The following is a 13,937-nucleotide window of genomic DNA, read 5'->3' as shown; positions in this document are numbered from 1 at the left end:
GAGTGATCTACCAGCGTTGTCTACCAGAAACTCATCCCCTGTGCAGGGGATGCACCAAGGTGAAGTGACATTACATCACAAAGGGGTGGCTTGATCTAACTGGCAAGGCCCAATGCTGTTTGCTTAGGATACATAGCATGCTGTGTGCATTTCTGCCTGGCATATAGTAGGCACTTGATAAATATTTATTAATAGGATTTATCTAGCTTGAGACTTCCTTGAGGTTAGAGATGACATTTATCTTTATAGCATGCAATGAACTCACGGTATTTAATGATTTATTGAATCATTATTGTCACATTAATTTATGATTGACTTTTAGAGAGGATATCAATCATGGAGAATAATGAAACATTATTTATAGAAGATGCCTTAATTTTTAAAATAAAAAGACCCTTCTAAGTAGAAGGTATTATGTTTTATGTTGTTTTGTTTTATTTTTGATACAGGGTCTCATATTGTCACCCAGGCTGGAGGGCAGTGGCTTGATCATGGCTCACTGCAGACTTAACTTCCTGGGCTCAAGCAATCCTCCCACTTCAGCCTCCCAAGTAGCTGGGACTACAGGCACATGCCACTACCCCCAGGTAACTTTACAAAAAAACACTTGTTTTGGCGGGGGGCCTTGCTACGTTGCCCAGCCTGTTCTCAAGTTCCTGACCTCAAGTGATCCTCCTGCATCAGCCTCTTGAGGCACTGGGATTACAGGCATGGGCCACTATGCCTGTCCTGAGGTATTATATTTTAAACTGTAGCCAAGTCAGGAGAGAAGCAAACATATAATTCCAGTATGTGAATCATCTTTAGTTTTGAGCAAAAGTATTAGACAGCCTTATTGCCCTTTAGGTTATATTGTATGGAAGAATTAGAGAAAGTTATTGTTTTCAGAAGAACTGCGTCTGCAACAAAATCCTAGCCATTTATGAGGGCTGCGTCTTGAGGGAAGATCCATCATTTCCTGCTTTTTGGGAGAAAACCCATGATAGGCCACCATGACCCTGAACTCAATGATGGTTTCAAATAAAGCATCTGAACCCTGCAGTATTAAGAGCAGGAGAGAAAAGTGCTACTGCTGTTGGTGTCCGAGGTTATCGTGCTACAAGCGCTTATTTGCTGGACAGCTTTAAGAGAGTACAGTGATTTACAGTCATCGGGAGAGAAAGGTCAATTTGAGGGAGTATAGATTTCCCATTCATCACCATAACTTCTAATCTTGTTGGTGATTTTATTTTCAGATATCAAACTAGTCATTTTGGTTTTGTTAATGCTTTTCCTCGATTGATATATTTTTCTGACATAAACAAGGGTGAGCTGCGTTTGCCCGACATTGTGCTCTTTTATTTCAGCTATTTCAGATGGGAAAACTGACACCATGGTCAACAACGAAGAAGCATTTATTAATCGACTTGGGGTGGTCTGGCTTTTACATTGAAGCCCTGCTCACTCCCCTCCTCCTCCCTTTCTCTATGCCTCCAACCTCCATCGTTTTCAAGAGTCTGAGATAATCTGTGGAATCAGCAGAGCTGGATGTCACCAGGGAGATGGCACAGAAAGGAAGGAAGGCATCTTGGGAAGTATATGAAGAAGTCATTTCACAGCTGACAGAAGCACAACCACCATTCTCCCTCAGACCTCAGGCTTAGAACTTTGTGCCTGTGAAGTATAATAACCATAGGAAATCGTCAAAGGTCATTACACTTTGCTAAGAAACCCTAGGTAAATGCATAAAGTAAAAAACATTTGTAACTTGTATGTAGATTAGCCTATTGGGTCATTAAACATAATTTGTTAATATCAAATATATATCGCTATATATATAAAATAATGCTATATAGGGCATATATTTCTCTTTTGTTAAATCGTCATCTCAATTATAATATGACAGTCTATTAAAAAACAATTTCCAAATAAGTGGACTATATAAGATGCAGATTTCATTCCATAATGAGCTTTATTATTTTCATTTAACCTTTTCCTCATCCTCATGATATTCTGGCTTTGGAATATATGGATTACTGCTGCATGGTGTGGATTCTATGTTACTGTCAAGGCCATTTATTAAGAGGAGTTGAGATTTGTGTTTGACTTGTTTGTCACTTGAACTTCCAGGGCCTAGCACAGTGACTGGCACAGTAAGCATTATTTTTTTTTCAGAAGTAAACATTTATTTGCCAAAGAAAATCTGTCAAAAGTTTTTGTGTGCTCTCAGAATTCTGGATGGAAAATCTGTAGGCATCTCCCCAGATCTGGCTGTCACAGACTGTCCCAGGCTGTCACTTAACCTTATCTAAAACCAATCTCAGTCTCTTCCCCTTTCCTCTTCCTCCCTTCCCTGTTTTTGTACTGATACTATTTTCTCTGGGATGCTGAGATGGAAAGCTCATAGTCACATGTGAGCCCCACCTCCGTGCACAGTGTAACAAATCAATAAAAATCTTTTATGAATTTTTTTTTACAAACGCTCCTTGCATTTGAAATGTTAACTTCTTTAGACTTTCTTTAGATTTTCTCCATTTTGATAATTATTTGTTGGTTTCTATTTTATCTCTTCTATTTTTATCCTGACACTTCCTGTTCAAGACCCTATAGTCAAGGAGCAAAGGTCAACACTGTGATCTGCATCCAGGGTCTTCCAAGGTTAACTCCACAGGTGCCACGCACACCCTCCGTAACTCTGCCTGCCCATGTCTACTTAGTACTTTGCTAAACTGGTTTCCTGCCAGAGATGCCCAGGCTGCTCCAGTCTATCTCAAGCACTCTAGGAGGAACATTATGGTGAGGAGCATGAACCTCGACCAGACAGACCTCGGTTCATAGCCCCAGCTCTACTCCTTTACCATTTAACCTCTATCCCTTTTACTCTAAGTTAACATTTTCAGGACCTGGGAAGCAGCCTGTATAATTTGGCTTTTATGAGATTTGACTTCAGTTTTAGCTCCTATCCTGAAACTAGAAAAAAATTTAGTCTCCCATGTTCTTGAATGGTTCTTACAGTTCTCCTTGAAGAGGTCCTTCACATCCCTTGTAAGTTGGATTCCTAGGAATTTTTTTTTTTTTTTTTTGAGACGGAGTCTTGCTCTGTGCCCCAGGCTGGAGTGTAGTGGTGCAATCTCGGCTCACTGCAAGCTCCGCCCCCCGGGTTCACGCCATTCTCTTGGTAGCAATTGTGAATGGGAGTTCACTCATAATTTGGCTCTCTGTCTGTTATTGGTGTATAAGGATGCTTGTGATTTTTGTACATTGATTTTGTATCCTGAGACTTTGCTGAAGTTGCTTATCAGCTTAAGGAGATTTTGGGCTGAGACAATGGGGTTTTCTAAATATACAGTCATGTCATCTGCAAACAGAGACAATTTGATTTCCTCTTTTCCTATTTGAATACTCTTTATTTCTTTCTCTTGCCTGATTGCCCTGACCAGAACTTCCAATACTATGTTGAATAGGAGTGGTGAGAGTTGGAATGAAGAGAAGAATCTCTTCTTTGAGATTCTTCCACCTATTTGCCACTCAGCCTCCTCGGGCTGTGCAAAGCGACACTCAGTGGACCTTTGCTGAGGAGCTGCTCACACTTCTGTGATGAAGGATGGCCAGCGCCATTCCAAAGAAGGAATGATTGTCACCACAGTCCTGCTGTCTTTCTAGTCTCCCTGCAACTCTAGACATGAGCATCCCTTTCCTCAAGGACTTGCTGTTTGTTCCTGGTGGCAAGACACCACAACTGTGTCCCAGTATACTGACATTAGACCCCAAGCTGACTCAGTAAAACTGTCTAGGTTTATTAAAGACAAGTGAATACTCTGATTCCCAGATGAAGCTGAAGTGTAAGTTACGGTGTCCTAGGTTTTTACATTTTGTGGGAAATGACAAAGTGATGTTAATTTTTGTTTTTGCCAAATAAGGGCACTAACAAAAATTTACTATCTTGCATTCTATCTTTTTCAATGAAAAAAAAAAAGCTTATAGTTTCTGCATAAAAAGATGTTATTAAGTTGAACAGGTTTAGCTTTGGGATTATTATTTTTCTTAGTTCACTGAGGCAGGGTGAAATGTTAGCCAGGAATTGGCTCTCATCATTAATCCTGAGTTTGGAAACCACTGTTATATGAAACTTGTTAATTCAGTGGACATATTCTTGAAGGTCCTCTTTCAAGTCCTTTAATTTGAGAGGACTGAAGAAGGTCACAGCTATGGCGCTACTTCCTCCTCTTCCCTATACCTATACATATCCTTATGATACATTTAAGCAATTACTTGTCTTGTACTGTCCTCTAATGGTTTCGTATATGGATATCTTGTCTCTTCCAACCAGATTCGAATGCCAGGCAAATAGAAGGTACTGAAGAACTAATTTTACAAACATATTTCTATAGTATACACCAACCTGCAGGCTGTTTAAGGATGTTCAGACATTTGTGTGTCTATGTGTGTGTTTAAATATTTTGGAAGTCTTTTGGAATCATCAATGTGAAAAGTGCACATTTTTGAAGGATTAAACGAGCTTTGTAGAGTAAGAAAACAAGCCTTTGGAGTCAAGTCTCCAGCTTCGTCTCCATTTCCTGACGAGGCTGCAAGATTAAAATCCCAATTGAGTAGACGTGGCCCTGCATTTGAAGCATAGATGAAGTCTCTCCTCATTTTTGATGATATAGTAATAATGTAGTGTGTAGCAAGGTAGTTGAGGTGCTCCCACAAAATATCAGAATTGTTTTTCATTTTAATGTACTTTTTTTTAACTTAAAAAAACCATAAAATGTTCCTCAGAGTGACAGTCAAGCTTCAATATTTATGACTTTCTGATTGCTCTAGCGGTTTAGAAAAAAAAATAAAAATGAGCCCTGAAGTAAAATTTGAGTGGAAAAGATTAAAATTCAGAATTATGGACTTTTCTCATTTAAATAAGTATTCACTTTTTCCTGGAAGTTTTATGTGCCAACCCCAGTTTCTCTGTATTTGACAATCCTTGAAATAGTACTTAACTTCTTTCTTGAAAATATATGAACGGTTTTATTTTTTGAAAATAGATCCCTTTGGATGAGCACAACATTCTCCCAGAAGCTTTTACACTCTACTTTAGACCACAAGCCAAGCACACACACACATTGTCTTGGAAGTGAATGGTTCTTTTCAGAGCACTAGCGGGGGAGCATATGAGTGAATGAAAGTGGATACAGGAGAGAGCATCATTATCTTTAGGATATTTTAAACTGCTATGATTTATTATATCTACTCGGCCGATTGGTGATATGTACTCTAAATTGCTCCATCATTTACTTTCCTGTGAACCCTTGTTTTCTGATTCATATGTCTTAAGTCTTATGACTAAATCAAACCATATTTCCTTACCCAAATGCAGTTCTTTAATTACTTTATAATTTTGTGACTGCTTTTTCCCTTCGAATAGTGTATTTCGACAGCTACTTAGAGGAATATGTTATTAGTGTCTAATTAAATTTTTAATTTAGTTAGGGAAAGGAGGAATGTGACTACAGGTTGGCATCTGTAATCTGAAAATACAAAATACAAAATGCTCCAAAATCCAAAACTCTTTGAGTGCTAACGTGGTGCCAAAAGTAGAAAATTCGACACATAAGTACTAACACGAATTTGGTTTCATGCACAAAATTATTAAAAATATTGTATAAAATTACCTTCAGGCCATGTATATAAGGTGTATATGAAACATAAGTGAATTTTGTGTTTAGACTTGGGTCTCATCCCCAAGATATCTCATTATGTGTATGTAAATATCTCAAAATCTGGAAAAAATCTGAAAATCTGGAAAAAAAATCTGAAAATCTGAAACACTCCTGGTCCTAAGCATTTCAGATGAGGGATACTCAGCCTGTATTTCCATTCAAGGTGTGTGTAAGGTCATTTTATTACTAGGAACTCTAATTGCTGTTACAGAATGTGGATGTGACTAAAGAAAAATGACAGTTGATGAATACTCTCAGAAAGGGAATAAGGAAGAATGACTCCCCCCACACACGAAGATTCGCTGTAAAAGAAAATTTTGTTATACTCATTAAAAAGTATTTAAGTTTTAGTAACAACTTACATCTCCAGCATTTTCCTCTCTTAGCTTTCCTGATTAATTAATTCTTTCAACAAATATCTGAGTGTTCCCTAAGCCTTGTTTTAGGTTCTGGGAGTATAGCAGTAACTAACACAGACCAAAGCTCTACCCTTGTGTTACTGATACTCTAATGATTCCTGGTGAATTCATTTATTTATTTTTACAAAAGCTTGTTATATGAGCCTTATATAAAAGATCCAAATAGTTATATCTTGCAGCCTTAGTAGTAAAAGAACCAAAATGAATAATTCAGGATTTGATTTCTAGGGTAGCAGTGTGATAAAATACTCTTTTTCTAGATTTGGATTCTGAGCAGTAGCAGGTACATATTGTGGCGACAAAAACTGACTCATCCCTGAAGAAAGTAATATGGAAAGCAGAGAAATTGTCAGGATTGTTTGGCGACAGTATTGTGAGACTGTTCTCCTAAACATGCATAAAAATGTTTAAATGGCAGAAGAGAACAGCATGTTTGCATCTGGTTTACAAGAAAGGTTTTATTCAAGACAATATTGGAAAAAAGTCTTAGCCTGAGCCAATTTTGAAATGTTGAGGATGGTGAGAAATTTGAGGCAGAGCTGGCCCTAGTTATAAAAGAGAAGGCAGAGTTTGGGCATCCACCTTTTCCCATCTCCCTTTACCCCTTTTTCCATCTGACTTATTACAGATCCTGCCACATTCCATGTGGGTGGAGAGAACTGGCTGCCCCAGGTCCGCAGACCTACTCTGCTATTTGGCATTCATGTGAGCATGAACAACCACCTAGTTCACACTTCATTTTCCCATCTACAAAATAAAGATAAGAACACAGACTTCAGAAGGTAATGGTGAAGATTAGATATAATGTATGTGACAATGCTTTGAAACAATTCGTAACAAGAAATAGCATAATGGTTAATACTTCTTTAAGCAATGGCAATAAGACTGAGAAGCACAGGAGCTCTCTATACACCGGAGAGCTTTTCTCAGACTGTGCCTTAGATGACCTATGCCATGGGCAAGGCTGGTTACTCTGGTTACAGAAAGCCATATTGACCCCAGTCTGTTCTGATCCTGAGTTACTCACTCTTGCCAGGCTGGTCCCAGATGGAACTTTGTATGGAACGTACTTCCTGTAGATATGACCAACTCTGGAACACGGAACATCAAACATTTCGCCTCCACACATCCAAACCTGAAAAGGGAAAAACAGGACAGAAGACAACAGTGAATTTCACACCAGAAAGGAATTATCAGTAGGACTCACAAACCATCTTAAAATCTCTAAAAGTCGTTAAATCAATAAGTTCTACTTATTATAAATGGCTAACCAAAAAAGAAAACCAGGTTTTTTAAAATCTAGATTCATAAAAGTTTAAAACCAAAATACAGCTGAGTGCAGTGGCTCATGCCTGTAATCCCAGTACTTTGGGAGGCCAAGGAGGGAGGATCACTTGAGCCCAGGAGGTCATGACCAGCCTGTGCAACATGACAAAACTTCATCTCTACAAAAAATACAAAAATTAGCTGGATGTGGTGGTGTGCGCCTGCAGCCCCAGCTACTTGGGAGGCTGAGGTGGGAGAATGGCTTGCTGCAGTGACCTATGTTTGCACCACTGCACTTCAGCCTGGGCAACAGAGCGAGACCCTATCTTAACAACAACAACAAAAAACCCGAAACTAAAATAGTAGTTCAATAAAATCTTGTTTCTATAGACAATATGTTGGCTTAAGAAAAATTCTAGTAAAATTTTCTTACAAATATTGTATTGAACCCACATTTCATACTTAGACATCTTATTTATATAGATATTTGTTTCAATAATCTTGTAAAAATCATTTGAAGAAATAACATTTGAAATTAAAATGCTAATTTAAAAATTTAACATATAAAAAGTGGAATTTTAAAAATAGGTGAATGCTTTAAAGAACACAAGCATATGCATAAGTTTTAAGTTGCATTCTGAAACTTGCAGCAATGCTAACCTTAAAAATCAGAGTTGCATTCTCATTTCTCTCCCCCAAACTGATCTTTTTCTTAGGTACAGAAAATAATCAGTTAAGATGCTGTACTTTCTTTTCTTTTGTTTTGAGACGGAGTTTCGCTCTTGTTGCCCAGGCTGCTGTGGAATGGCGCAATCTCGGCTCACTGCAACCTCTGCCTCCTGGGTTCAAGCAATTCTCCTGCCTCAGCTGCCCAAGTAGCTGAGATTACAGGTGCCCACCACGATGCTCAGCTAATTTTTTGTATTTTTAGTAGAGGTGGGGTTTCACCATGTTGGCCAGGCTAGTCTGGAACTCCTGACTTCAGGTGATCCGCCCACCTCAATCTCCTAAAGTGTTGAGATTACAGGCATGAGCCACCGCACCTGGCCCAAGATGCCATACTTTTATATTTAGTAACAAAAGTCATGGTTATATTTTACCATGACTACCTTCTCAGAAAGACGCACACTTAATTGTGGTTTTATATAACAGACCATCTATTATAAAAGAACTAATTATCAAAACATAAATCCAGGATTCATATAAGCTATAGTCTTAGATATTTTTATTGTAAGATAAATGATTATAAAAAGAGATACTCTGATGGTTAATTTTGTGACTCAACTTGGCTGGACCACAGCGACCAGAAATTTGGTCAAACACTATTCTGGATCTTTCTGTGAAGGTGTTTTTTTGCATTCGATTAACATTTGAAATCAGTGGACTTTGAGTAAAGTGAACTACCTTCCATGATATGGATGGGCCTCATCCAACTGGATGAAGGTGTTAATAGAACAAAGTCTGACCTCTACTGAGCAAGAAGGAATTCTGCCAGCAGAATCCCTGGGTCTCCAGCTTGCCCACCTACTCTGAAGATTGTGGACCTACCAAGCTTCCACAATCATGTGAGCCAATTCCTTAAAATTAATCTCTCTCTCCTCTTGGTTTTGTTTCTCTGGAGACCCCTGAGTAATACAGATACATATCTTTATTTGAAGTGTAATATTGAAAGAGAGAAAGAGAAGTGCTAATGTTTTCCTTTATATTTGCTTCCAATTTCTTTCACTAAGAGAAATGACACCCAAGTGAGAATAGTTGAACAAATAGTGATTAAGGTCAATGGAAGTCCAAGAAGGAAGAAATGCAATTATTAAAGCAACATTCAGTTGCTGTAATTGAGTTCAGGATTACTCATAGTATTAATTTCAACTTGATGGAATATTTATTAATGATTTGGATCAAGCCTTCAGAAATATATGTGGTTGATATAAAGCTGGTAAGGGCAGTGGACAGTCTAAAGTAAATTATGAACATCTGGAAAGATCTCCACAGGATGGAGCTATATAACATTGAAAATAAAAAGGCAACAACAAACACTCGTCCGAGGATCTTAAGAAATCAACTCTTCCACACGTCACTACTATGGAGAATTTAGGGACCAACGATATAGATCTATCTACAGGCCTGAAGTCTTTCGCTAATTTCTGGATACATGCTATTTATATTTCCTTCTAAAGGGAATTTTGAAGTGGAAAAGTGATGCGAACTCTGTCTTAAGAGAGGCAGTTGAAAGAACTAAAGATGTGTAGTTCTAATAAGATAAAATTCAGAGATAGCCTTTTCAAAGAACCTAATATTTGGAAGAGATATTTTGTAGAGCCTTTAGGAGGTAGAACCAGGATTAATTGCATATAGCTATAAGGGGGCAGATTTTAACCTAGTAGGAAGAAATTTCTAATAAAATGATTAAAGATCGAATGAACTTCCCGTATCACTAGATGTGTTGAAATCTGCAGCAGATGACACTGGGGATAAACATATGACTCGAATGGACATTTGATCTAGCTGATACTTTAAGGCAATTCTACAGCATGAGTTAGCGTTTATGAATGGCTATTATGCCCTTTTCATTAATTATTTCATGTAATGCTCACAATTCAATGACAGACTTTACTGTTTCCCCAATTATGAAGGTGGGAAAATGGCAGCCTAGAGACGCTGAGTAGCTTGTTCAAAGCCACATAACTGGCCACTTCCGAACTGAGATTTGAAAACCTAGTGGTTTAACTTCAGTGCCCATATGTTTAATTGATATTGTATCTACAGATTATGCAAACTCTTTCTGTAAAGGGCCAGATAATAAATACTTTTGCCTTTGTAGGTCATATGGTATCTTTTGCAACCCCTCAAATCTGCTAACAAATAGGCATAGTGTAAATTCAGTTAAACCCTGGTTACAAAAACTGGCAGTGCGCTATTGTTTGCTGGCTCTTGTTCTATAGAGTAAGGAGTCCTTTCAAACACTGAAATTCAGTGATTCTAAGATAATGTATGTGGGAGATTATAGTTTCCCAAGTTAGACACCACAATATCTTCCACTGCACATACCCCTCTGCAATGTGACCTTGGTAACCAATTTCCCATTAGGGGATCAGTCTATGCCTCCTCTCTTTGAATTAGGGTGGGCTTATGAATTCTTAGACCAGTAGAGTACAACAGAAGTGGTTGAAGATAGGTCATAAAAGGCCACATAACCTGTCCTCTGGGGCATTTGTTTTTGAAACTCTGGGCTTCCATGTGAGAAATTTGACTCTGAGGAATTTCACAATTGACCATTGTGAAAAAGTCCAAGCACCTAAGATGTCATGCATTGGGTAAATACCTTTACTTAGGGTTTTATCTGCTGGCCAACATTAGCTGCCAACCCTGTGAATAAAGATGCCTCTACGTGATTCCAGCCCCTTGCTGTTGAATCATCCTCCCGAGACTCCATATGCCACAGAGCCGAAACAAGCTATCTCTTCTGTGCCTTTTTTTGAATTTGTGGCCCACAAAATCCAAAAGCTTAATAAAACAGTTGCTTTATGGTGTTAGGCTTTGTTGTGCAACAGTAGTAATTGGAACTACATATTTCTAAATCCATGATAAAGGTGAATTACTAGCACCGATAACCAAAGTTTATGGATCACTTATAGTTTTCATCTTATTCGATTGTACGGGATACAGAGCTAGGACTCAGCAATTTCCATGCTCACTTCCTCCTGGGCACACAGCCAAGTTATAATTCCCAGTTCCTTTGTATTTAGATGTGACTATGCACTGTTTCTTGCCAGTGGAATGCAAATGGAAGTGATGTGCATCACCTCTGGGCGAAAGAAATCACTAGTGGACTTCTTTCTCTACTTTGTTTATGATACATTTTTCCCTCAGAGCCTGAGTAATTGCAGAAGATACAGAGGAGGATTCTGAGGCCCTAGCAGATGGTAGAATCATTAAATGGATGGGGACAGGGTTGCTGAAAACTGGGTGAAGAATTACTCGTGCCTCCTCCTCCAGATTGTGAGACAAGCAATAGAAAATTCTTATTAATGTTAAATTACCAAGATTTTGGATTTGTTGTAGACATTGTTCCACCCTAATGAATAGTCATTTTTTTCTCAGCCTCTTCTGATATTTTTAATCAAATGTAGTGACTGTAATTATTTAGGAGATTACTTTAATTCTTATTCCTGCATTTTAAAGAGGTAGAATTTAAAAGTAATTCGACAACAGGTGATGGGGTGGAAAATGGGAGGGAGGAGAATGTTGGATAGTCCAGTGTATAATCAAATGTCAGTTCTTATTGGTCAAAGATAAGCAAATGTCAAGGCAAAGAAACTTTCTTATCATCTGCAGCTGGGAGATAGGAATTTGTTGGCACAGCCTTTTATTTTTCACAAAAAAGTGACAATATTGATTAGCTTCTGGAGGTGACCAATCTTTCCTGCAGGATTAGAAGATGGTGATAAGTGAGGACAAGATGTGGGGTCAAGGTCTGGAGCAAGGCCCTACATTTTCTGGCCTTAACCTATTCTTCACTTCATGTGATCTTGTAAAATACTTACAAAGTGAGCACAAGTGAACTAAATGCTTCTTAAGAGAGTATTCGCAGAATGAAAACCGCCACAATAGAAAGTTCAATAAATCATTATTGCTTTCTCTTATGGATTGAATGTTTGTATCCACCCACCCTATCAAACTCATATGTTGAAATTTTAACCTCCAATGTGGTGGTATTCGGAGGTGGGGTCCTGGGAGCTGATTAAGTTATGAGGGTAGAGTTCTCAAGAATAGAATTAGTGGACTAGTAAAGGAGACCCCAGAGAGCTCTCTCACTGTCTTTCTGCCATGTGAAGATACAATGAGTAGTTGGCAGTCTGCAACCTGGTAGAGAGCCCTCTCCAGAACCCAAGAATGCTGGCACTCTGATATCAGACTTGTAGCATCCAGAACAATGAGAAAAAAATTTTTATTATTTATAAGCCACTCAGTCTATAGCACTTTGCTATAGCAGCCCAAATGGGTAAGACTCTTTCCTTTTTAAGATATAACAAAGCAACCTAATAGACACACAGTAATAAAATTTCAACTAATTATTCTCAGAGGGTCACTCTAACACAGTGTTTACAGATGTACGTGCATAACAGATGACCACATCCTTAGTTGTTTAAAACAACAGACATTTACTGTATCACAGTTCTGTAGCTCAGGAGTCCATGAGGGCTCAACAAGGTTCTCCACCAAGGGTCTCACAAGGCTGAAGTCTAGGTGTCTGCTGGGTGGAGCTCTTACCTGGAGCCTCAGGGGAAGAATCTGCTTTCAAGCTTATTTAGGTTATTGCCAGAATTCACTTTGTAATTGTGGGACTGAGATCCCCATTTTCTTGATGGCTGCTGACTGGGGACCATTCTCAGCTTATTGACACCATTTTGAGTTCCTTGCTTCACAGACCTTCTGTCCCAGCAGTGGTTAAACTCATGTGATTAGATGAGGCCTACCATGATCACCTCCTCTTCTTAAAGTGAACTGATTGATAACCTTAATTACATTTGTCAAATCTCTTTTACCATGTAATGTTGACATATTCATGTAAGTAAACCAAGGAAGAGGGTCATCTTAGAGTTCTGTCTACCACCATTTCCAAGGAATCAAAATTCATGTCTTCTATCGATAACCTCATCCTGGTTCTTAAAATTCTTCCCCTCAGAAGTTTCTTTGTGTAGTTAAGTCAAATTCAAGAAACTCCTGGGCAGACTTTTTAAATTCTAAATTCAGTGAGAAAACGATAGAATCCTAGGATTTATCTTTTACCCTACATACTGCCCCTGTGATCACTTAAAAAAAAAAAAAAAAGCCGGGCGTGGTGGCTCACGCCTGTAATCCCAGCACATTGGGAGGCCGAGGTGGCGGATCACGAGGTCAGGAGACAGAGACCATCTAACATGGTGAAACCCCGTCTCTAATAAAAATACAAACAAATTAGCCAGGTTTGGTGGCACGCGCCTGTAGTCCCAGCTACTTGGGAGGCTGAGGCAGGAGAATGGCATGAACCCGGGAGGCAGAGCTTGCTGTGAGCGGAGATCGCACCACTGCACTCTAGCCTCAGCGACAGAGCGAAACTCTGTCTTTAAAAAAAAAAAAAAAACAACAAAAAAACATATATCTGAGCATACCATTCCTCTATCAAAATCCTTCAGTGGTTTTCTATTGCTCTTAGGGCAAAGTTACAACTCTTCCATAAAGGTTCCAAGACCTTGCAGGATCTGGCCTTTGCCTGCTTGTCTCTCAGTCACTACCCTCCCACTCCCCTGGTCAGAGCTACTTTTAATTCCTTAGGAAGGATCAGGTTTCCCTCCTCAGAGCTTGCTGCCATCAGTTGTTTTCTCCAAAGAAAATTCTCCCACCTTCTCCTCTTCCCTTTCCTTCTTTCCTATTCCTTGTCTTCTCCTCTTTATTTTCCAGGTTTCAGCTTAACTCACACTGAGCCCCCAGATTTGGTTGGGATTCCCTGTTTCATGCTCTCACTTTATCCTGTGCTTCTCTTTCACGTATTTCGTTAAGTGAACAAATACGTAGT

At 38.9% G+C, this 13,937-nt stretch overlaps 1 protein-coding gene across 2 annotated transcripts in view; it reads right to left on the bottom strand.

Annotated features, from left to right (window-relative positions):
- GALNTL6 (polypeptide N-acetylgalactosaminyltransferase like 6) overlaps positions 1-13,937 on the bottom strand; it is a 1,202,623-nt gene that overhangs the window by 93,922 nt on the left and 1,094,764 nt on the right. For both annotated transcript variants that reach the window (XM_015451034.4, XM_015451035.4), the window contains one exon: positions 7,143-7,250. In XM_015451034.4, the coding sequence (XP_015306520.2) occupies positions 7,143-7,250 (108 nt within the window). The remainder of the gene's footprint in view (positions 1-7,142; positions 7,251-13,937) is intronic.

Source organism: Macaca fascicularis, chromosome 5, assembly GCF_037993035.2.
Source record: "Macaca fascicularis isolate 582-1 chromosome 5, T2T-MFA8v1.1".
In the NCBI taxonomy this organism is placed as follows: Eukaryota; Metazoa; Chordata; class Mammalia; order Primates; family Cercopithecidae; genus Macaca; species Macaca fascicularis.
The sequence above is the reverse complement of the archived record's forward strand: the minus strand, read 5'-3'. Positions and strand labels throughout refer to the sequence as shown.